Source organism: Cardiocondyla obscurior, linkage group LG03, assembly GCF_019399895.1.
Source record: "Cardiocondyla obscurior isolate alpha-2009 linkage group LG03, Cobs3.1, whole genome shotgun sequence".
In the NCBI taxonomy this organism is placed as follows: Eukaryota; Metazoa; Arthropoda; class Insecta; order Hymenoptera; family Formicidae; genus Cardiocondyla; species Cardiocondyla obscurior.
The window spans coordinates 9,359,401-9,383,868 of NC_091866.1; the positions used below are offsets into that span (position 1 = coordinate 9,359,401).

A 24,468-nucleotide genomic window follows, 5' to 3' on the forward strand; every position below is an offset into this window, starting at 1 on the left:
CGCACCGCGGAGAGGTATAGAGATCAATTGAATTTTCGTAAATTGTCGAGAATTTATAAAATTATTCCGAACGTATGTAAAATTATTTCGGCCGTCGAGCGCGCCGGCGTTCGTTAATCGTTAACACCGACCCGCCGCTCGCCGTCGGCTATACGCCGTGCCGTCGTAAACCGTGTGTTATTTATTTTTTTTTTTTTCTCGCGTATCGCCAAGTAAAAATTTCGCAATACGATTAAGAACGACGCGAAATTGTAAATCGAACCGCGCTCGCGTCGGTTAATAATCCACGCTCTCGATACGTTACGTCGTTACGTCCGAAAATTGGTTTTTGATCGCGCTCCACGCTAAATAATCATCGCGCAGCGATATATTCCCCGTGAGAGTTACGGCATTATCGACGATATTATCCAGCCCCGATAATATGGCATCCGCGTTATAACATGTTATACGTATTTTAACATGTTTGCGATTAACATGTCGTTCCTGCGATCATGACGGCGGGTTTTTTTTTTTTTTTTTTTTTTTGCGCTCTTTCTACTTTTCGCTGCAAACGAAACACAGAGAGAAAAGAAATCATCAGCGTTCCCCTTTCTCTTAAAAAATTTCTACTTCTCTAGAAGATATTATGTTACCTGTGTACACAATCGTAATGATATTAATTTCATAGGAATAAGATTGCGTTTACTTTTCAAGGAAGTTAAATAGCACAAGAACTTTGTAAGGAACTTTGGAAGAAAAAAAAAGAAAAGAAAAGCGTAATAAGTTAAATAATAGTATAACAGATTGGAATAGAATGTATATTAGAAAGGGTTATTAAAACGTGTAGTAACTGATTTGTCGCTCTTATCTCATTGAGCAGCACAGTCACGCTAGTTCAAAGCGAGTGTGCGATAATACGAAATAAATATCCTTTATGTCTCACGTTTTTCTCTCCGTTTTCAAGCGGATTAAGCGTGGAGACATTTAATTAAGGGCAGATCGCGACGGGAGGTGCCTGATCAAGATATTCCGATTGATTTCAGCACTGTGTTAGCGTGGCCGGAGGTGGCGGCGGCGGAGACGGCAGCGGCGGCGGAGGCGGCAGTAGCACGGTCGGCGGCAGTCGGCTGAGCCTGCACCTTCGTCCTTGCGGAGGTAGCGGTGGCGGCGGCATCGCCGAAAGTGACAGCGCTCCGGAATACCCGCCGAGCGCTGCGGCAGCGCGTAGCAGGGAGGCGGCGGCGGCGGCGCTGCACGCGGCAAGAACCCTGTTGGGCGCGGGGGTGGCTAACCCTTGCTCGCCCACCCCCGAGCCGCCCTTTTGGAAGATGCCGCATAAAGGTTGGTCGAATCAATTTACTTAATTTCCGCGGACAAGCGCGCGTGAAACGGGGAGAAGGGAGGCAGGTGTTTGGCAATTGACCCGGGACCAACGCTGCCGCAGCCCGGCAGCACTCCGATAATCGACAAACAAATAGCTGATTTCCTAAATACGTTCAATAAATGAGTTTCGTCGGCGACAGCTCCGACCGATGGATCGAGTCATTTACGAGGGCCGTAATTGGTTTGTTGTGCGAGAAAACACTGTCAATTGCCGAACACTTTGTTTAAGAACGAGATAAAAGTGTAGAATTTGCGAAACGAGGAATTAAACACGAGCAGGGTAAAGATAATTTTTTTTCGACCTCCATCGGAGAAGTAGCTACGCGGAAATCAAAGAAATAAATAATAGAAAAAAAAAATACATAAGAAGATGGAAAAACAAATTTTTATAAATTTTAACGCAAGCTCTGGAATGCACGCGGCAAAGATAAATGTAAATTTTATAAATTTCGGGATTGTCGCAACATGTTCACTGATCCTTCGATTATACCGCTTTCCTGCGAAGCAATGTGTCACTCGGCAATTTAAATAATTACAGTAAGAACCGATTAAACCTCATATGACTTAATTTAATGACGACAAATGAGGTGTATGAAAATTTTCTTAAGGTAGACGACTCCGATAAGTTCGCAGCCCTCCCAGCGAACTCGTGATGAGTTATACGAGAGAAGGGCCAAGTAAATACGCGTACGCTTATGAGCTTAGGTGAGCTCGCGGTTACCCCCGGGGGTTAGTTGGTAACTTGACACGCCTTTGGTCGGCTTCTGTCGGGCCAGCGGCCCCTTCGCCAGCGACTCGACGAGACGGAGGGTGGAGGCCCTCTTGCACCTCGAGAGATTCGTCCTCGCGACCCCCAACGCGTACCACACCCGACAACAATCGGTTAGGCTGGTTCGAACCTCCTTTTTCTCCCTCGTACCTCCCCCGGCAATAAGCGGGGGCCGCTTATATCGCCAATTTGTCCCGACGCAACGTAATCTTTCTCCGGTCGGGGAGTCACCCACACTTCTCGCTCGAGAACGTAGACGCGAGATCGCGTTACGCGGCTATGGCCCACGCGAGATCATAATGGGACTCGTAGGAGGGTAAGTGCTTCCTCCACCCTGTTTCTCTTCGTATAATGTCCCCCCTCCTCGCGTTCGTGTATAGCTTCAGAGGCGAACAATGCTCGCGTGGCACGAGCGCGCCCCCTCTTTTATTCGTCCAACCACCAGTCTGCCTCCACATCGCGTTCTTTCTTTTTCTTCAACGTATTATATTAAGGCGAGGGAAAAAGAGAAAGAAAGAGAGAAAAAAAAAACAGACGCGCGCGCGCTTTCTCTTACTTCGGTTCTCCATAAAAAACCCCGGTAGCTATTGGAATCAAACGGCCGATTCATGAGAGCGCTTTATTTCGTTCTCGTCGCTACACGAGATTTGTTAATGGTTATGGGCCCGGCGCGTTGGTTACGGGCTCCGGATTGGATCTCGCGCGTGCCGGAGCACAGAGCCCAACGGAGATTACCTGCCTCCACTGCTCCAAGGGGGTAATAAATGTCGGCGGCGTAGGATTATCCCCGCGACCAATCAATAGAGACCACGGCTCCGCAATACGTCCGCGAGGCACGCCGATAACTTTTACCCATAGGGAAAGCTTCGAACACGCTAATTCCGCTCTTCGGGCTGCACGGCTGTCGGTGCACCGCGTTGAAAAAAACACGATATACGGCACAATTTGTTTATTTACTTCGACGTTAAAAATTGCTGTCGATTTCCTTCGTTACAGTAGCTTCCTTCGCAGTGAGCGTTTATGGACTCGGAAGTTTCACGGTCCGTTTACCAGCGCAAAACTTATTTAATCGTTGCACGGCAGCGCCGAGATTATCGCGTTATCCCGCGTGAAGCATCTTGTTATCTGTGAATAGGAACGTGCGATTACTAAACCCCCTCGGCGACCACGAGTTCGGTATTTACCCGCGAAAAGCTACGGCGGAGGCGCACACTTGCGAGCTGCCTTACACGCTGCTGGTGTCAATAATAACGGGCGCGGTAATGAGTATGCGCTCACCGGGGGATGGCGGCTGCTAATACTGCGCCGTCGCCTCTTAACACCGTCCGTAATGAATTCGTCGTCGCCCGTAGAGCGGGTGCGCTCTTACCGCGATTCAACTCATTAGAGAGCGTATGCCTGGCATGCCATCTTTGATGTCGTTGAAAGACGCGCATGAGATGAAGTTCTCCGTGGTACCAAGCGAGAGAGTTTATCGCGAAACGCCTCGGAGGTTGTGCCCCGGCCCCTCTTCTTCCTCCGATTCTACTCTGTTCTTCGGAATCTCCACCGGCGCGATAATAACGTTTAACCGGTCAACGCTCGACACAACGCGTCGACTTTGGGCCACCCGACGTCATGCCGCTAACGAACTCCGGATCGTCGCCGGAAACGAGCGCGGATCTTGTAAACGTTAAAGCGAGAGAGTTAACGCGACGACGCAAGATTGAATAAATATTTTTTCGGGAGAAATTCTCACCGAATTATTCCGAATTATTCGTTAAATTATTAGTTATTTGCCAACAAGTTTACCTTAATTTTCAACGTAATTTATTGGATAATTGAGCCGCGGTGAGTGTTCGTTAATTTTCGATTGTACGCGCTTACAATACCGCGAAACCAACCGGTGGAATGTCTTTTTTTTTTTTTTTATTTTCTTTCGTAGGCGGTCTGATAACACGTTTTGTGCTACCGCGACCGAAATATCTGTTTTGTAATCGCTTCTATTGTATCAAGCTCGGAGAGTTGGACGATTTATGTGTCTAATTAATGCGGTCGATGCGCATAATTATATTATTTAGTGTATGCGCGACGCAACAACGAGAGGCGAAAGCAATTTGGCCGCGAAAGCGATATTTTTTATGGATGTCAGCGGATAAACGGCAGTTCGTTAAATGCATTCGAACCCAGTACCGCTCTGTAACTGATTACGTTCGGCCGGTTTCGAGTCGCAACGCGGGACTAATTACCCGCAAACTATTATTACATCCCATTAAACAACTATTCCGTTGCAAACTTTCCGTCATCGTTGGAAATTGGAGTGGCGCATTAGCCGCTCCGTTGAGCTGTTTTGTTTCTATTATCGGGTAACGATCAATCGTTCCTTTCCAACGGGTTTAATGTTTGTTCGTCTAGGCTACGTACACAGCGACTCCCGAAGTCTCGAAATTGATCAAGAGTTACGAAAATTTTGCAGCATTACCACTTAGCGCGACGCTTCTGCGATCTTCCGCGCTTTGGAGACTCCCGGAAATTCGAGATTCCCGGCAAATAAATCGTTCAGTTAACTTCGGGGTCGCGCTGCCGAGTAGACCTCGCGAAAATTACATTGAGAATCCAATTACAAAGTCGCCCCGTGTGAAGTGCTACTACGTCGATTCGTCGGGTCCATTCGCGCATCTTAAATACTGGCGATCGTTTTCGCGCTTAAAGACTGCTCTTCGCCCGGCGCGGAGATCGGGGAGGAAGAGGGATGTTTGGCGAGGGTGGCGAGGGGTGGCTCGACCGAGCGAACTGACGCGGGGAGGCCGGGGGAAGGGAGGAGGGGGAGGGACGAGGGTGCCGCGACGTCGTGCGCCGGGGTTGCACAGGATGGGATTTAATCTGTGTCCCGTTTCACGCTCAGCCAAGTGGAACCTTTTTGCCTCACTTTGCGGCGCGACTCGCTTTTGCGCCGCACCGCCGCGTAGATTAACGCGAAATTATATATAAAGAATGTGTGCGGCCGGCGGGTGTGTGCACGGGTCGACGGCGTCGGGCTCGGGCGATATTCGAGCCCTCTCGCCAACATCATCCCCCTCCGTCGGGGGATGGCCGCCCCCCTGGAGAGGAGCGTGAGGCAAAAGACGATGAGTGAAAGGGGTGAATCTCGCGCGCGTTATACGTATACTGCTAAGTCGTGCACACTTGTCCCCCTTTGTAACAAATTAAACTTGTTGAAAAACAGCACAAACTTGCGCGCCGTCTCTTCAAAGGACGAGGCCGTCGCGCCACGTCCTCCGTTTTTACCGTCGCCTATTTTTAACGCAAATCTACTCTGCCGAAAGGATAAAGTGATACGGAAAAGTGAGAGACGAAGTGTTTCGGATAATATTTGTTCATATCCGGTTAGCGTTTTACCAATTATAATTTGAAAATTAAATCGCGGCGCACGAAACAAATTGAATTATTTAGCAAGAGACTCTTTGATATTCATGATGGTATGATATATAGAAATTATAATTCGCGGGTGGTATATTGTTCTGTAAACGTGGCAGCTGCACGTGTTCGCCGGTCTACGTGCTTTTATTTTAATTCGATTTTTATAATTCAAGCGAGGGATGAATATTCATTGGCTCGTTGTGAAAGAAATTGCGGAGAGTGTCGCTTTAATTGGTTTGAAGAAAAATGTCTCGCTCTTATCGCTATCATTCACTTTTCGCCGTGCGCGTAATCAAAGGGACTTTAAACTCGCCGAGGCACAAAGTTCGCGAAAAGCGATGACAACCACCGCCAAGTCGATAACAAAAATCAGTTTCTTCTCTAAAAAAATCATTGACGTTATATCCCGACACTCCCGGTTGTCGTGAATCGGTCGAATCGCTTCGAGCCTTTTGCAGGTTCCTCGAAAACTTTGCAAATTACGAATCGTGGCAGCCGAATGAAAGGACAAAATGGAGGGGTAAGAAGTATCCCCTCGAAAATTTCCGCGTTGCCTCGCCGCGGAATTATTTGTAACAAGACTCTCGACTCCAATTTCTCGCTTCTCGTTCTTCATCACCATATTCCATTCCTTTCAGCATGCTTGAAGCTCGCTTAAAAAGCTCCGGTTATTATGCAGGGATGACTGAAACCAGGAAACCTTCCGTAATAAGTGCGGAATTGTGGGATAGATATATTGCCGGCAGATAGTCGCGAATGAAAGAGACGTTCGCTAAAGACGAGTCTATTTAGAAAATTAATAAGACACAAGATATAGACTGTCAATTTTATAAGTGTCTTTAAATAACTTTAAAATATTTTTTACTAACTTTCAGAATCTTTAAAATTATTTTTATACGTTAAAAAAGTCGCCGTAATTTTCTTTCTTTTTTTTTTTTATTTATTTATCGAGAAGGACCATCTGTTTCTCCAAATTTTTACAACGATTGATCGTAAAATGCCGACGATCTTCGATCCTTCCGCATCGGTGAGAATGAGGTACGACAGAAATGGCGTAGGGACAGAAGCAGATAAAACGAGAGAAAGAGGACCGACGGCGAGACAGCGAGCGAGAAAACCACTTCGTGTCGTTATACGAAGTGGATTTCGCGCGGCGACAAAGGCGGAGCGAGCCCATCCAAGATTACATTCCAACTATTTCTTGTCGTTTTGCGCGGCGCAAAAGCGGGAATTAATTAAATTTGTTAATTGCAAGATGCATTTAGTAACAGCTCTTCTCTCGAGTATCCGCGCGTCGCGCCGTCGCAGTGCTCTCGTAGCATTCCTTTTCCTTACGTCGGAAACGCACCACGGGAATTTAACAAAGTGACGGGACAAGCTGAAAGGATATTTTTGCCTGTATTAAGACGCGCTGCACGTGAAAGGCTGTTTCGTTCGCCGCTGAGGTTTCGATGTCCTTTAAATTGTTTTCATTGACACATGCTGCATTCTCCGAGCAAGTCGAAAGCATTTCCGTTCGTATGCATGCATATCTACATTGTTAGAACTGTATCGCAACTGTTACAATTTCTAAGCCCTCCCACGTAATGATCGAATTACACGATACCGTACCGTATATCTATTCGTTATACCTGCTACCATTGTCCACTCGTGTCGCAATTACCGTCGTCACTCGGCATCGCGCACCTACGCGATGCATTTCCGTTTCGGCGATTCCTCCAGGCGCGTTACACGCCGCACGCAGATATAACTGTAATAAGGTACACGGTAGCGAATTAATCGGCGCGCAAGGGTCAAACTGATCTTCGTTACGTGACATCCGCGGCGCGGCGGACCGTGTGATCGCGACGCAAACATCTCCCTTGGTGTTCAATCTGACGCTTCCGGATCCGTGCGACGGGCGCGAGCGCTAATTAGACTAATAAGAACGCGTACAGCGCGCGTACTATCCGCTGTTTACCAATCAGATGTTCTGGCGAGGTGACGTACACGCTGCGCGCGTTTTGATTCACAGAGGAGGACTTGATGCACGGGGGTGGCGCGGGTATTGGCGGGGGTTCTATGGTCGGACAGAACTCAATATTTGGGTGCTCGGCTGCAGGACACAGCGGGGTTAACCAGCTCGGCGGCGTTTACGTCAACGGCCGACCGCTGCCGGACTCCACGAGGCAGAAGATCGTCGAGCTGGCCCACAGCGGGGCCAGACCCTGCGATATATCGCGCATACTGCAGGTCAGCAACGGATGCGTTTCCAAGATCCTCGGCAGGTAAGTAACGCGGCGTGTTGATCTTTCACGACACTACGAGCGAAGGCGTTTGCGAAAATTAAATCATTCCGCAGCTCGAACAGCGACGAAATTTGATTACTTGTTGTCTGCTAGCAGATTCAATCAACCAGATTCAATGAACACAAGACACAACCGTTTGCATTTCCTCGATGCAATTAACAGCCAATCGATATATTTGCAACGGCATTCACGAATTTTTTCCGCTATTTTTAGCGATTTAAAAATAATTGGATATGTAATAATAAACGAATGTTACGTTATATTTCCATTTTTTTACACACCGATATTTTCGTTAATCTAACGTAGTTCCTGCAAATTGTGGAGTGTTAATGAAATTAACTTTTATCCAATTTTTTTTTTAAGATTTATATATTTTTTTTTTTTTGTAATATTATAATAAAAAAACCCATCACGATGTAATGTTTTAATATCCATTAAGCAAAAATGTTAATTTTCTTTTTTTCAGGTATTACGAAACCGGCTCGATCAAACCGCGAGCGATCGGTGGTAGCAAGCCGCGAGTGGCGACAACGCCTGTGGTCAATAAAATCGCCGATTACAAACGAGAGTGTCCGTCGATCTTTGCCTGGGAGATTCGCGATCGACTTTTGCAAGAGGGCGTTTGCAATAACGACAATATTCCCAGCGTAAGTAACGAGCTGGCTGTGAGATATGTTTAACTTAGAAACAAGCAGACTTAAGTGATTAATATAATAAGTAAACATCTGGATTAACTGCATATCGCTAAGTATAGCGGATTAGACTGAGGCGAGATAAGAATAGATTACGCATATTTCTTAACATTCCACTTGTCTCGCACGCGAAATCGCGACGCGCGAGTACGTTTCCCGCTGCGTCGGCGCCACGCCGTTGATTGAACACGGTATAAGTTTACGCGTAATCCGCCGTCGACTTATCGTGGCGAGCGGCCTGCTGGGTGTACTTACCCGTCGGATCCGGCCACTCGACCCTAATCAAAGTCTCGTCAATGCGATCGGCTGGGTGGGGTAATCGGTCCATTACGCGGACCTCGGCATTGTCCACCCTCCCGGGCGTCTGATCGCCCTTCCCCGAATCGAAGAATCCTCTCCGGTTGTACGTACGTCCATCTACCAAACATCCTGCCCATCCGACCTCCCTTCTTCGGCCGCGCGAAATATCCTCAAAGGTCGATCGTCCTCGTCTGGCGTCCTCCGAAGACGCTCTTTCCACCGGCAGTATTTCGCCCTATCGACTACCCGTCAGGAATATCGAGGGGGATGGCACGCGCACAAGTCGTTATCCATCGGCTTGCGGAGTAAACTCGCTCTTGTCGGTGTATTCCTAGGAACCGAATGAAAAAGGCTGACGGGAGACGCGGGGGGCTCCAGGACGATCAATCAGAACGTCTAGCACGTGCTTTTGTCATCAAGCGTGTAATGCGCAGTCTAGTGGCGAGATTACATTTGTAAATGTCGTTTCTATTACACATATTTCTTAATAAAATTGTCTTTTTTTTTTTTTTTTTTTTAAAAGCACCAAGCAACGCTTTTATTAATAATAAATTAGAAAAAAATTTTTTTTTAATAATAAAACGATGAAATATAGAGCTTGAAGCGAACGTACGGATTTCTTGAAATCGGTCAACCAAAAATCAGACTGGAGTTCCTTTCGTGAATAATTTCAAAACAGAATAGAGAGGAGGGACCGTCATTTGATCGACAGATCGTGCTTGCGATCGTTTCGATCCATTCTCGACTACCGGTGGATCGCTGGTAGCGTTGGCGGTGACGTTGGCTATTGCGGCTGGTACACATGGCGTCGGGGGTTGGTGTCGGGGGTGCGCGCGGGGTTAGTCGGCGGCGAGAGCGGACGGGAGCGGGTAGAATCAGGGTGAATGGGATCAGTTAAGCGTGTTGCACAATTATTCGTGTCCGGTCGCGCGTGTAATGGCCTGCATCGACGCTGCGGCTGTTGTGCGGTGAGAGTGGAGCGGTCCGAAGCGACTCTCTCTCTCTCTCTCTGAGCATCCAGGCTGGATAGACGGTTTGATGACGGAGAACCTGGTCCGGGTTAGCCGGGAATAACTCGTCTAGAAACGTCGCTTCCGCTATTCGCCTGTCTCATAGCGTAGGAATGAGTCGAGATGGTGGAAGTTACATACGCTCGACAAGATCCGGACGTAGCGAATGTGATCGATAAGAATTGATATTTCTCGAAAATCTAACGTACCTTCGTCGAAAACCGAATTAAAAACAAAATTCCACTTTTATCTTCTAATCATTTCCGCCACGGTAAAATTTTATTTCTTTTTGTATTGAAAATTACATTTATTTACGAAGCTGCGGTATATTAAAGTGAAGCGCAATATTCATCCAAATATAATTAAATCGTCGAAGAGCCCGAACTTTCCTCGTCTTTAATTCTGCAGCTTTAATGAACGATCGTACAACGCTCCATTCTCACGGCCACGTTTTCTCGGCGACACCCGGCCATTATTCCGTCGGTTTTGACTCAAACTATGCGAGAAGGATCGGCTTTGCGCACTCGTACCGTTCTCGTCGAAAGCTTGTCGACCTCGTAATTAAGAAGCTCCGCTCGATATCCCGACGTCCGCGCTGCATTAACGGCTATGTATATCCGGCTGCTGCGTCAAGCTTCGGCGTCGATTACAGAAGGGTGTGGAGAACGGGGGCTGGGCGCGTGTATGGAACGAGCCAAGGACCGTTATGTACAAGTTGAGAGCGCGATGCTTGGAGAGCGCGGTACTATACGCTGGCTCGTTATAACTTCGGAGTTAGCCAGTGGCTCGGTTACGGGTACAAGGTGAAGACGACAACGATGACGGCGGCCGCGGATTGAAAGGAGAAAGAGGGGGGAGGACGGAGAGCCATGGAGACCGTTTTATGTAATAATAATTGGATGGCGGTATCCTTTCATCTGGGGTAGTATGACCCTCTTCGCATTCTGCGACTGCGGGAGGACGAAAAAGAGGAAGAAGGATCTTGCGCAAGGGGTGACGGCGAGGAGCGGACAATCAGTGCGCAGCTAGGACGACAGAAATGATTCTCGTGCGGCGACGAGTGGCTGCGGCCGCAAGATTTTACAAAGAACCTCACTTCGATCCGACCTCCTCCGCCTCTATTTTTCTTTCCCTTGATCACGAATGGACGGCGGAGATATCTTGTTCGCGGGGATACGTCGCGCGTATCATTAATGCCCGAAAGCGGCAATACTTTTTTTTTTTAATTGTTCGTTTTTCTTTCTTTATTTATATTAAAAAAATAAAAATACGGACATTAGTTAATTATAGTTTATTAGTTAATAATTTCTTTATAATAATTACAGCATAGTGATCTGCGGCCGACGGCGTGTTGGCAGTTCACTTACATTTATATTAATAGGTCGAATTAAATTTTTTAATCGCACGGAATATAGTGACGCAATAAAAGCGATCGTTAACAGTAATTCACGCGTAACGCGTTTTTTTTTTTTTTTTTAATAGGATCTTTTTTAATAGAATAGTAATTCCAATAGCAATATATTTTATTTTTTCTTAATGCTAATCAGACTGAATTAATGAGCAATTTAAATCGATTTTAATAAAAAAATTTCGCCTCTTCGTAGGTGTCGTCTATTAACAGGGTACTCAGGAACCTGGCCTCGCAAAAGGAGCAACAGGCGGCTGCGGTGCAAGCGCATCAGGGTGCCGAGAGCGTTTACGACAAGCTGAGAATGTTTAACGGGCAGGCAGCAGGCTGGCCGCCAGCGTGGTATTCAGCAACACCTCCCCATCATCCTCTAGCCACGGGAATTCCAACCGCGGCGACTCCTGGATCAGGCCAGACCCTTCTGCCCGGTAGTCAGCTTCACGGCCGCGACGATTCTTTGTTAAAACGAAGCGGTAAGTTTCGATTTAATTTTACTCTGCGCAAATATTTCTAATATTAGCAATTTTTTTTTTATGCCTCAAATACAGATTGTAATAATTTTTTTTTTTAATATAACTCAGGCTAATCTTTACGTTTTAAATAACGCTATGTGATAATAAGCCAAAAGAGAGAATACAATTTTTTAAGAATTTGTCAAGTTACACACGTCTAATCGCGTCGCCACTTATAAGGTAGTGAATTCACGCCTTACTGAATACGTCAAAGTGCCGCTTATAGTATGACACACTTGGATGCACAAGAATGCATCGAACGGTCGATCGCGGTCACTTTGGCCACAGCGGGCGCATTAAGCGGCCGGATTGTAGAGAGCAACGGGCTAATCTCATCTCTTTCTTCGCCGGGCGTGCGTCGTCACCTAGAAAATTAAAGCCAACGATCCGTCTGCAGCGAACCGCCGTGGATCGTTCTCGGTCTGGTCGTTACGCGCAGGGATATTCGCGAGAAGGCTCGGGGGGAGGGGTTCCGCGGGAAGGAGAAGAACGGGATGGTTAAAGCGGCGGGCAGGAAGAACCGGAGGGAAAGAAAGAGGCGTGTTTGGGGTGCCGGTATTTCTAGTCGAGGGGGTCTCGCAGGGTTCAGTCCAATTGGGGGTTGCGCGGGGGTTGCGCGGGGGTTGAGATGAGCGAACGAGAAAGCGAGCAGCTGACGAGCAAACGATGTGTGTGTGCGTGTGTGTGTGTTACGTATATATGTAATACCTATGTACGCGAGCGTAAGGGCGTACGTATATATGTACATCTCTGGCGTACGGAGGGACAGACACGGACAGGGCGAAGGTACCGGAGGGAAAGGTGCCGGGAGGAATGGAAAGAGATGAGGGTGTGGTGCGCGGAGGCGGAAAGTAATCGCGGCCCACGGGGCTTGACGAGGGGCTACCCTTGCGCGCGTACGAACTGACGCACCAACACGAGACGCGACCCCGAAGACCGGTCGCGCACGCCTGAACGCGCGGCGGTGTCTAGGAATCTCGAGAACGGCAGATCGCGTTACAGGATCGGCCGATTGATTTGTCGGACAGCAGGCTTTTATTTTAATTAAATCACGACGGTTTTCGTAATGTGAGAAAAATACCAAATGTTAAATAATTAATTTTTTATTATTCGAGCGATAGAGAAGTGATTAACACTCGACACAGTTTAGAAAACAGATTAACAATTGTTATGTATGATAGGATTGCATTTTAACGATAACACAAAACTTTTATGTAATTGTAAATATGAAAGATACATTTAAGAGACGGCTGGAACAATGCATTTGAAGGAAAGATAATTAATTCTCGTTTCAGACGCCGGATCCCTATTGTCGCATCAGCAGGAGACAACTTCGGACGGTAATTCGGAACACAACTCCTCTGGCGATGAGGACTCGCAAGTGCGGCTGAGGCTGAAGAGGAAATTACAGCGCAACCGAACTTCCTTCTCTAACGAGCAGATAGACAGCCTCGAGAAAGGTCAGTAGAAAATATGAAAACTTATCAATTAAAAAAATTAATCTTAACAATTAATTCTAAATACGTGTCTTAAAAAGAAAAAAAAACCCCACGTGCTTATCTGTAATCCTTTTTCTTTTTCAAATGCAATTAAACAATATTTACTTGTCATAGTTTTTCCCGTAAACTTTAAATTAAAACTGTTTCTATTGTTTCATCCGCGATGTAAAAGTTATCCGCGTATTCCGATATATCGAGATTTTTCTCAATTTGGTTCTCCGCCCGGTCGAATGAAAATACGCGCGATAGCCGGGCAAGCTTTCGCGTATATCGCGATAATTAATGCCGACGACGTGGCTAAATAACGAGCACTTGTTGCAAACTGGTTTCGTTTCAGAATTCGAGCGGACACATTACCCGGACGTGTTTGCACGGGAGCGTCTCGCCGAGAAGATCGGATTACCTGAGGCACGTATCCAGGTGAGTGTGAATGTGCGAATGCGGCGTGTGTGCGCTTCCTCTACCGACATTCGCTCCACCCACTTGTCCTCTTCTCTTCAACCCTCTCGCCCACGCAGCATTTTCCCCGGGCCGCGTCTTTCTCTCTTCTTATTCCGCTCGTTTCCCTCCCGGGAGGGTCGAATGGCGTAAGTGCGACGACGCCCTTTCATTAAACGCTTTTAACGTGCGGCCACGTGGTCGTACGTGGGGAACATTAAACACCTCCGACGGTGAGAGCTTGATGCCGCCCACGAGACTCCCAATGAGATTTTGTCACCTCTTTCGTCCGACTACCTCGCCACCATTTGCGTATTCTTACGTGTGCTTACGGGAACTTTTCTCGTCAAATCGCGATAAATGCGCATGATTTATTATTTATTTGTTAAAATATAGAAATAAGCGTTAAAATGTATTTTCTTTTTTTTTTTTTTTTTTTTTTTTAAACAGTGAATTAATTAATCGTATTGAGTTCTTATCATGGTTGTGTTTTAAGACTTATTAGATAGATCTCGTGAATGACGAAAAGCACGAAAGAATAATTTTAAAAGTTAAAATTTTTTTTATTAGATTAAACCTTACGAAATAATAATTAAATTCTAAAAAAAAACTTGGGCGTTCTAGAAATTCAAAGAATCTTTGATTGCATCGACAAAGCTAAGAGAGAATCTCGACAGACCGAGAATCATTTAAATTATAAGAAAAGAAGAAACTTATAAAATTTTACCTTTAAACGTGCAGTGCCACTACGGTCATTTGTTCGCTCCCTTAAAAAGTTTCCGCGGCCTCCATTATACAAAAAAAAAGTTCTTTTTTTTATGTGGCAGGGTACAAAGGTGCAACTGGTAAAGAAATTACGATAATTAAAGTAAAAGAAACGTAAATATTAACTTCTGTAATAAGTAAAAAAGTTTAAAGATTTCAAGATCTGAATGTCTAAATTCTCATAACGCATTTATTTCGGTTTTACGGTCTTTGGACATTTTAATTATTCGCGTTGTTCAAGTCCGGTTTAGAATCAATAGACTGCATTAAAATTCCCGTTTCGTGGCGCTGTGGTATTCGCTATATTTCATAATAAATAACTTAATAATTGAATTACAATTCTAATTAGAGTTACATTTTCGTCTTGCCGTCGAAGTAATGTATTCCAACAGTTATCAGCAGCGTGAAAATATTATTTTACTTAAATTCATATTACGCACGTAATCGTGTTCGTAACGCACGTCGACGTTGTTTAGCAGCTTGCCCATTTTGATAATGAGCCTTACTTTTTAATCATAACGAGGGGTAACAGAACGCCGCCGTGTTGTACAATTATAATTAATATCAACGTCGAATCGTTAATACGTAGCCTTATCGAACATTGTTTGACCGTGTTTACTCTTCACCTCCTGCCGCCTCTCACCTGTACCGCCGCGGTATGAAGAGACGAAAGGGTCGACGAAGTGGCCGGCGGGGTTTGGTGTGGTAGTAACCGGGCGCGCTGAGCGTTATGTGGACGTACAAACAGTGCAAGACCATGTTGACGCATGTTTTCAAGCCTCGTTGGCTGGTATTGATCTTGCTAAGTGCAGGAAACCGGGAGTTCCGGCGTGGGAGGGAAAAGGAGAAGTTTCGACGAAGAAGAGAGAGAGAGAGAGAGAGAAAGAGAGAGAGAGAGAGAAAGAGACAGAGAGAGAGAGAGAGAGAGGAAGATCGAGCGAGGCAGGGCGAAACCGAAAGAGGGTGGAGGGTAAAAGATAGCAGAGCTCGCTGAAGAGGATGAAAGAGGGAAACCGCGGAGATCGCCGAGCTGGACCGATCGCCGGACGATCATTGAACGGCAAAGTACGTGAAAGGTGAAGAATGAAGCGCCGGGAATTCTAATGGATCTCAGAACACATTACGCGGCACGCCGCGGCGTGGCATGGCGCGGCATGTAAACGCGGCCCGTTCCGAGCCGCGAGGGCTCGTGCAAAAGGCCTAAGAGGGTTCTCGGACGCAACCATGGCAACCATGGTCGTGTCCCCAGGGAGGTCGCCCTCCGATTGGCCCATCCCTCGCTTTTCCACCTATATACCTCGGCCATGGCCACGAGATTCGCCACGCCGTACTACCGCCACGTCGCTGGCCGATTATCATCCGCGGCATTCCGTAAGTCGACTCGTGCGAGCGCGATGGCCGATGCGCGCCACGAGGACGAAAAAGTGAAATTTTTACCCCAAAACGTTCGAGCGAAACGAATAATTAATAGTAAAGCTGCTATATATACGCGGGATTTGCCGAATTCAATATTAACATCGAACGAATAAAGAGATTAAATTCACGTTTACATCACTCCGCAGCTAAAAATGAGATCTTCGCAGAGCGACGGTATTCAGTACGCTTCATTAGTCTTTGGAAATACCGGCGAAGCGTGTAAACGAATGAATTTCTTGCGCTTCCAGTCGGCACGTCGTGAACGAAGGTCGAAGTTTCAAGGCCGAAAACCAGTGTCAGAAACCGGTCCTCTGCCGCATTTCGGCCGTTGACGAAGCTCGGAGGAGGTTCGTGCTCTTCGAGTAGGTAATACTAAGAACCGAACGCGCTCGGATCACCGACTTTCGCGTGGATCGATTCGGACGAGTTTTTGGGACGAGGGAGGACGAGTTTACGAGGGACGATAGTATTGGGCGGAAGAAGCCCGCTGCGGGCGAATGGCAGATATTTGACGGTGGGGTGGTCGAACACGATTTGCTGCGCCAATGGGAGGACAGGAGGATAGAATTTATTTTTTGATTCAATCGAGGACCCCCATCGTGCTCGTAGCGCAACGTTATACGTGAGATTGCGGAAGGCTTGTATTTCTACGCTGATGGCATTTCTTTCCGCTGCGAAAAACATCTCTCTTTTTTTACCCCATATCGCGCACGCGATAATTCGTTACGCCGAAATCGACAGAAATGGAAATTGTTGTTATTGCTTTGTCTTCTATTTTCACCTGTGCGCGCTAGCATGCAAACATATGCGGATCACCTCTTTCACAAATTTCAACGCCGTAATTAAATTATTTTTTTCTTTCCCCCGCACAATTATCAGCCATATAATAAACGTAATTTATTTAGATTTGGATTTTTCCTGTCGATTAATAATAGATTTAGAATTAAAATACTTTTTACCTAGTACACGGTACATTGAGATAATTGAAAAATGTAACAAAATAGTATCACAACACGTGCATAGAAAAGATGTGAGAGCTAAATGCACGGTTCACGGATTGCTCTAAGTGCCAGCGAGGGAAAACCGATATATCGAAGGGGACGAATCCTCTTATCGCCGAAAGGAATCACAAAAATCAGGAAATCCGTGCAAACGTAGCGTAGGGAGCGATAAAGTCTCGATATTTTTTCTTTCTTTTTTTTTTACGAGTCTCCATTATTCGAGATATCGCCTCGAATAAACACGGCGAAAGGACACAGTCATTGTAGGCGTTATTAATTCTCTAGTATTTTCACTGTACTGCCACATTTTTATATAATTCTGACGTACTCTTTTATCCTCTTCTAATTATAATTCCGCAAAGAGACAAGGAATCGATTGAATGCATAAAGGTTAAAGTTAATCGACGTTTTAAAAATCTTGTAACATCACAGACAGAAATAATCAGAGACCTTCGGCCCATCTCGATACTATTAATGCGGCACGATTGTAACGACGTATTACGTGGTATTACCTATAGCGCGCGTTTTTTTTTTTTTCTTCTTTTTCCACGGGATATCGGGCGCGGTGCAATTTGTAGTACTATCGGAAGCTTGAAAGGGACGCGTATAAATGTGCGCGTCAGCAAAGAGGCGGGCAAGGTAAAAACATGTAAAAAGAATGCACGAGGGACCGGAGGGCTGCACGGGAAAGGGCCAAGCGAGCAAGAGTAACTCAATTTCCCATCTGACAACTGCTCAATCGCAATTAACGAATTGGAGAAGCGTCTCTTCGTGCGGATCACGCACGAGATGCGAAAAGAGTTGCCTGAACGCTAGGTTTTACGCTATAACGCGAACACCTCTGTCGGGCAGAGTTAGAGGGGAAAGGGGGGGGGGAAGGAGGGAGAAGAGAGCGAGACAACAGGGTTTCGGGAGGGTGAGAGCGTTCTCTCCGGAGAGGAAGCAGAAGAGAGTCGTCGAGCGTGAACGAGCGCGAACGAGTGCGAATGCGAACGAGTGCGGATGATGCGAAATACTGTGCTGGCGGCGCCGAGTGTGCGGCTGCACACTTATCGTGACAAAGGCACCGTCATTGTGTCGGTTGCAGGTGTGGTTCAGTAATCGCAGGGCGAAGTGGCGTCGAGAGGAGAAATTACGGAACCAGAGGAGGGCCGCCGTCGATCAGGTGGTCGCCGGTGGCAGCGGCGGGGGTAGCAGCGGCGCCGCGCCTCCCGCGGCCACCCCTGCTACGCCACGGTTGCCCTTAAACGCCGGATTCAACGCCATGTACTCGTCGATACCGCAGCCGATTGCCACTATGCCCGACACATATAGGTAAGAGACATTTTTTTATTAAAAAAAAATATATATAAAAAAATATAAAAAAAAAACAACACAAAGTTTGTCCTCAAATTTATATGAAAAAAAATCTCGGTTCGATAACGGCAATACTCATTGCTGTAAAAGTTAAAACATTTCTACGGATGGTGTGTCAAATTCTTTTCGCATAAGTTTAATGCAAATGTTCTATTAACTCTCTTTCGAATCCCGAAATCTCCGTTTTATTTAATTCCGAATTAATTCCGTTAAATCCCGATGCTTCCGTTTGCAAACGTGCAGATTGTACGTTAATATAACCAGAGTCCACGCATGCTGTTTGTTGAGTTGTCCGTTGTTTTTCGACATGGGCGCTTATCTCATTCGTAGCTCGATGTCAAGCAGCCTGGGCGGGTCAATGGGTGGAAGCTGTCTTCAACAACGTGCCGAGGGATACCCGGCGTACGTGTTTCACGAGCCTCTCCATTCGCTCACGCAGTCTTACTCTCACGCACACAGCGCGGCCGCGGCCGCGCACTCGCAACCGCATCGAGGCATCCCTACGTCTCACGGTGGCACCCCCGCGACGCCGGGGGGACAATCCGGAGGACCAGGCGGAGCACCTTACCAGCCGACAACCTCGACCGCAACCGGTGAGTTCTCGTCATAACTAATTTGCGGTATTCCTCGCGCCTCGCGGTTTCAAGGTCGTGCAAGAGTAATTTAGATAACGCCAGGAATAATTACGCCTGCCGGAGGCGAACATTAACAATGATATCACGTAGGAAATTGTAACATATCTTTGAAAAAGTTTATCGACTGCAAAATAATATTTTCTAATTAAAAACATTCTTTTCTAACTTTGAAATTACTTAAATTACACATACGTAAAAAAAAAAATAAAAAACAAATATAAAAATTTTTATTCAATTATCGATGCAAAATATAGAAAATCCGCGTATAAACAGAAATACGAAGATGTAATGATTAAACGAGCGAAACTTCGCCAAAAACTAGCGGAGGTTTTCGTTTCCAATTTTCACCCGACGCGCGCGGCCGCCCGTTTCTTCCTCGCGTTCTAGCCGGCTCAAAGCGCGAAATAAAGCGTCGAGAATTACCTGGGAGCCTCTTCACACGCAATCTACATAGTCCTGCTAACAGAACAAGAGAGAGAAAGAGAAGAGCGAGAGAGATATAAAGAGCGAGCAGGCAACGACGCGGTCGCGGCTCCACGCTCGCCCACGGAATTGTAAAAGGATTTTAAAACAAATCTCGCATGGCGCCGCTGGGCTGAATCGAAGAATGGGATGTTCGGCGGTTTTCCAACCCCGCCGATGTAGCTGGTGAATTTTCCATTTTCTCGTCTCAACTCTCCTTCTCTTTCCCTTTTTATCGTACCGACTGGCTCCTCTGTTCGGCCCTTTCTTTTCTCTCTCGACTCTTTCTCCCTATTATCCTTTTTCTCCGTCTATCTCCACATCTCACCCCCTCATCTTCCGTTTAGCGAAAGCCACGGAGGGTCGCGTCTCTTCTCGCAGCCTCCGCCGCCTCTTCTCCCCCTTTCTCTCGTCCCCTTTGCCTCTACACCCTTCCACCCTTGAAGGGGGTGCGCTCACTTCTTCGCGTCTATCCATCTATCCGTCCCTCTCGTCGCCCTCCGCCGGGCTTCCCTTTCGCCCTCTTTCTCCGTGTCTCTCTTTCCCTTTCTATCTCGCTCCCTCTCTCTCCTGAGGATATACAGGGGTGAACAGAGGATGTGGATGGGTTGGGTCTCGCCTCGGCTGGGCGAGCGCTCAATAACGTGCGAACCCAAAGGGGAGGAAATACGGGGGTGCGCGGCGTACCTACAGGAACGGAGCGGAGCGCAAGCTGGAATGGTGGAATACTGCGGAACACGCGCGCACTGTGTCCCACCCCGCTGTTCCTCTCGCCGTTTCGAACACACTCTTCTCACGACCGTCTTTCGTCCTTTCCGCTCTTTCGCCAGCCCCCTACACCCTTCCGTCGTGCTCTTCCACCCACTAGCCGCGTGGTCCTGGCTCCTTACGTGCGGAACGAGCCGCGGGTTATCCATCATAATCGCTTTACGTGCACGAGCGCCGTAAGGACTTTCACCGCGCTCGTTAGCACCGCGCCTGTCCTGCCGGCTCAAACGCCGCCGTTTTCATAGTTAAGTAGCCGCCCCCCCGCAGTCGACGGGGCTCAACTGCGGAAACGAGCGTAACCGTGCGAGTTTGCCTCGCAGTTGGCGTACGAGACAGTCACGGATATTCGATTAATCCCCTCGGCATCGAGGTGACAGCGCCTCTCGGATATGAAGTCAAAGATCGAGTTTCAGAGATTACCGAGATGCGATTGAATGTTGAAATCTAAAGAAGTGTACGTACTTAGCGAACAAACAGAGAACGCGAACATTCACAAACAAATCAATCGTCACGAAAAGCGCGTACATACTTGAAAAGTCCGCGCGGCCAAGAAATTGTTTTACGATAACGGTTTCAATTAAATACGATTCAACGCCGTTCAATTCGATTTCGGAAACGTACGTAAAGCGGACGAGATTCCGCCTCGCGTCGTTATTAATTTTTGTATCGATATTTTGGGTTAACTTTCAGCCAAATAGAGATAGACCCGACAGTTAATGTAATTACGGCACGCGTCCTCGTTGTAACGCTCGCCAAATTACCCGTCTTGCATTTATGCCATAATTATAGCTCATGCGAGGAACGAAGTTATGACGCGAGGCCCCATAGAGCGTAAATGTTTTCGCGGAAGTTTATATTGGATTAGACGTAGCTCGTTAAGGTGTTTAATTCAAATTGCAGAAGTGTGCGAAGCCGCCGCGCGCGTGCTATCATAACCGAATCCTATTTATGCACCCGTCGCCGCGGGCGACGCTCGCGAGTGCATTTCACGTTGTTTTCCCTTAAATACGTCCTGGTTGTTTTTAACGAATTAGTCCCGTTGGGTTTCACGCGATTAATGACGCGTTCCCCTCGCGACGCGACCGTCGAGCGTCACTGAAACCGCATTTCCTTAATCAAAAAAAAAAAAAAAAAAAAAAAAAAGCTAACGAGCGAGGTGTTACGAAACAACGAAATTAAATTATTATTATAAATAATAATACGATATGTGCAATAAATAATGCGGCAAAGACAATTAACATTTTCATTTAGAATAATAACGAGTTTCGAATCTGCCGAACGACAGCTCTCGCAAAATGTACTTGAGCCGTAGTTCAACGCATTGTTAGACCGTCCGTACGGCTTCGCCCGTTCAGACCCTCTTATCTTCCCAGCCCCGTTTTCCAGAGCTTCGACGGGCTCTCGTGCGATCGCAAATGCGCTCAATCCCCCGGTATTTCGAACTGTTCCAGGAGTGATATCAGCCGGCGTCTCGGTACCGGTGCAGATTCCCTCGCAGACCCCGGACCTGGCGGGCAACTATTGGCCGAGGCTCCAGTGATCCCAGCTCTTCGGGTTCCCGCCCGCGAGCTTGCTCGTAGGGCAGGAGAGCCCGCCGCCGCCGAGCGCCACCCCGGGCGCGGTGCCACGACCGCTCCTCGCTTCCCTCGGGATACCGACGCAGTCGACGCAGCATCAGGCCCCCAGCACACCGGCGACCACCCCCGTGCACAACTCCGACACCAGTGAGTGAAACGACTGATATGCCCGTGCACCGTCGCGAGTGACGATCTCCTGTCCCGAGACAAGGCGCGGTGCTCTTTCGCGCTCGGCTGCCGACGGTGACGTTCGCCGTCGCAGCCTCACGGCGGATGCGAAGAGAGACGCTACGAGGAAAGCTCGCCCTTCCGATAGTTCGCGCGAGAGCGTGAGAACGCCGATCGCATCGAAGACGCGCAGTTAGTGTCGGCTGTGCGTGGAATTAAAACCCACGTCCGAGTAACGACGTTAAGTGTTCCGAAACCTTCTCCGTTGTCTCGTAAGTTAAAGAATTCCATTTGCTTATTCGCGATTACTTATTTATTAATGAGAACGTCCTCCGTTCGTAAATGCAAACCGGCAACGGCTGACAGCTTCCGATCGGCAACATCGTCGGAAGCGCGTTTTATGAACGACAATTGCAGCTATCTCGTAACGGCCCGACCGATCGGACGGTATTTAATTATTCGTAGAGTTAATATCGTTAATCGTGTAATTTCCTCGCATGCCGGATTAATAACTCGCGTCCTCGATTGTTCACGACCGTCAATTTTCTGAATGGCAATACCTATCTACAAAACTATTCGATTAGAATTAGAAGATAGAATAGTTCCTTTCCCTCTTGAACAGTTTGTAAATTTGCCGACGCCCGCATCGGCGAACGTAATGGAGCAGCAGCGCGCGTCCGTAATTAAATCCTTTTTGAAACCGGGCGAAAAGATTTTTTACCAACGCGACATAACTACACCGAGCGGAGACGAAGGCAGCGCAATAAGTTTTGTAATTCTGCTGAGAACCAAATGGACTCTACCCATCTTCCACTTCGTGTCTGATCTAGATTTCGTAGATGTATACGCATGACCCCGGGTCACGCAGGGTAATTACCTATTCACGATAGTGTGTGTGAAAATGATTTGCGTTACGCTGTACCGTTATCACGTCGACGATTTTCGCGTGAAGAACCAAATCGCGCAAGAAACGCGAAATTACCTCAAGGCGTACCGTCGCGTAATTTGAAAACAATCTCGGGCGTATTTGCCGACAGCTTTACCGCTGGAAAAGAATCTCTCAACGAGCGTTATAATGCGCCGGGAAAGTTGTTTTTCACTTCGTCCAGCGTGTGCGAATTTCTACCTTTTAGTTTCCCCGAAGTCGATCGATGTCAAGAGCATTCATTAAATTTACAGCGGCTCTCTCTTTCTCTTTCGTTTTTCGGTATCGGGGAGCTTTATTACCGGATTTATTGGATAGCGCCGGGCGCATATTGTTTGCCGCACGTTGTATCGGTTTCCGGCAAATATTTTCCTTCGTGTAAGGGCGGCCGCGAACCGCGTGGAAATTGAAAGGGAGCCGCAGACACGTAGGCGGCTCCCGCCGAAATATATTCTCGCGAGAGTTTAGGGTGGTAGTCTCCCGATGAGGCTGATTTCGTTGCGGGAGGGAACGGTTTGCGGGGGTTGATAGCTGCCTGGAGGGCGGCTTTTTTCAGCGGGGCCGGCCATCCTGTCTGTCGGTAGATATGGCGTCGGAAGACACCGCGCTCTCGAAAGGATGCTGCGGCCTCGGCTTATGTCCGTTTGTGAACAGAGCGTATCGATCGGCAACTTGTTCGAGCAAAAAATATCCCGGAGCTACGTGTAAGAAATAATTTTTTAATATATATTTAATTTATTTATAGCACACACTTTTTATTTATACTTGGAAATAAAAAAAAAACTCTTTTGAAAAAAAAATTGGCAATTTTTTTTTCTTTTTTTTTAATATTTCTTTTCCCTATTTTTTTTTTTTTTTTTTTTTCCACTTGTACGTGACAGAAATATCATTACAATATTATTAATGCAAATGGTTCTTCACGCGCGGTTTCGTCGCGCAAATACAATCGGGCGCGCAACAAAAGTCGTCCCGTGTATTTTAAATTACGCTAGATTTAAACCTCATCGAGATCAGTGTGCAAGATTTATGCAGGATAGCAATATTACCGTTTCAGATCCCCTTTTAACGTAACTACGCGAACAGCAATGTTTTAAATTTCGCGTAAGCTATTTAACACGTTTGCGAGTAATGAGAGCAGGCCGAAATGTTCGATTTAAAGCTTCTTTTTTTTTTTCATTTACACGTCTCTCCACAATATTCATTCCGGTCCAAGATACACGATTCTAGACTAAGACAATCCAATCCGTAGCTTGTACCATCGTTATTACCCTAATGGAAGGCAGAGTGACGTATGAGGTCGTGAGGAATAAACCGACGTAATTGTAGGGAAGATTTCGTAAGTGTCACAGTAATGCTCGAAGGAGGCAAGTAGCATGGACGTTTGCGTCGGTATTTATTACTATTAATGTAAACGTATCGTTGAGCTAATGGACCGAGGAGGCGGATTCGTCCTCTCGAGCGAATCGCGAATATTGGTGCTCGCAGTAACGAGAAACCTTATTGGCATCGAACTCGTTAATCGTCGCCGCGCACACGATCGAAGCACATTCTTTCGATTACGCTGTATAAAGATAATTGTAAGATAGCATTTGTTACTCTCTTTAAACCAGTACTGTAAATTAGAAATAATTATCACTGTATATATACGTAAATAAGTTAGACGAATTTTTCCATTTACGTTCGAACGTAATCCACCTTATAAACTACGCAACATCTTA

General features: G+C 46.9%; 1 protein-coding gene across 2 annotated transcripts; it reads left to right on the forward strand.

Annotated features, from left to right (window-relative positions):
* Positions 1–24,468, forward strand: Toy (twin of eyeless). 2 transcript variants are annotated; one of them, XM_070675370.1, is made up of 9 exons: positions 1–1,320; positions 7,545–7,797; positions 8,285–8,465; positions 11,425–11,701; positions 13,036–13,200; positions 13,577–13,659; positions 17,947–18,173; positions 18,561–18,808; positions 21,532–24,468. In XM_070675370.1, exons 1-9 carry the CDS (start codon positions 1,308–1,310, stop codon positions 21,618–21,620), a joined length of 1,536 nt encoding a protein of 511 aa, XP_070531471.1. In that variant the 5' UTR covers positions 1–1,307; the 3' UTR covers positions 21,621–24,468. The 2 variants fall into 2 exon arrangements, with proteins under 2 accessions (XP_070531471.1, XP_070531470.1); XM_070675369.1 differs by having other exon boundaries at positions 2–1,320; positions 18,546–18,808.

Excerpts from the sequence above, each read along its gene's own strand:
- Toy (XM_070675369.1), top strand. Across the intron at positions 13,201-13,576 it reads GATAGACAGCCTCGAGAAAG|AATTCGAGCGGACACATTAC; the intron begins GTCAGTAGAAAA and ends GTTTCGTTTCAG. Across the intron at positions 18,809-21,531 it reads GACAACCTCGACCGCAACCG|GAGTGATATCAGCCGGCGTC; the intron begins GTGAGTTCTCGT and ends GAACTGTTCCAG.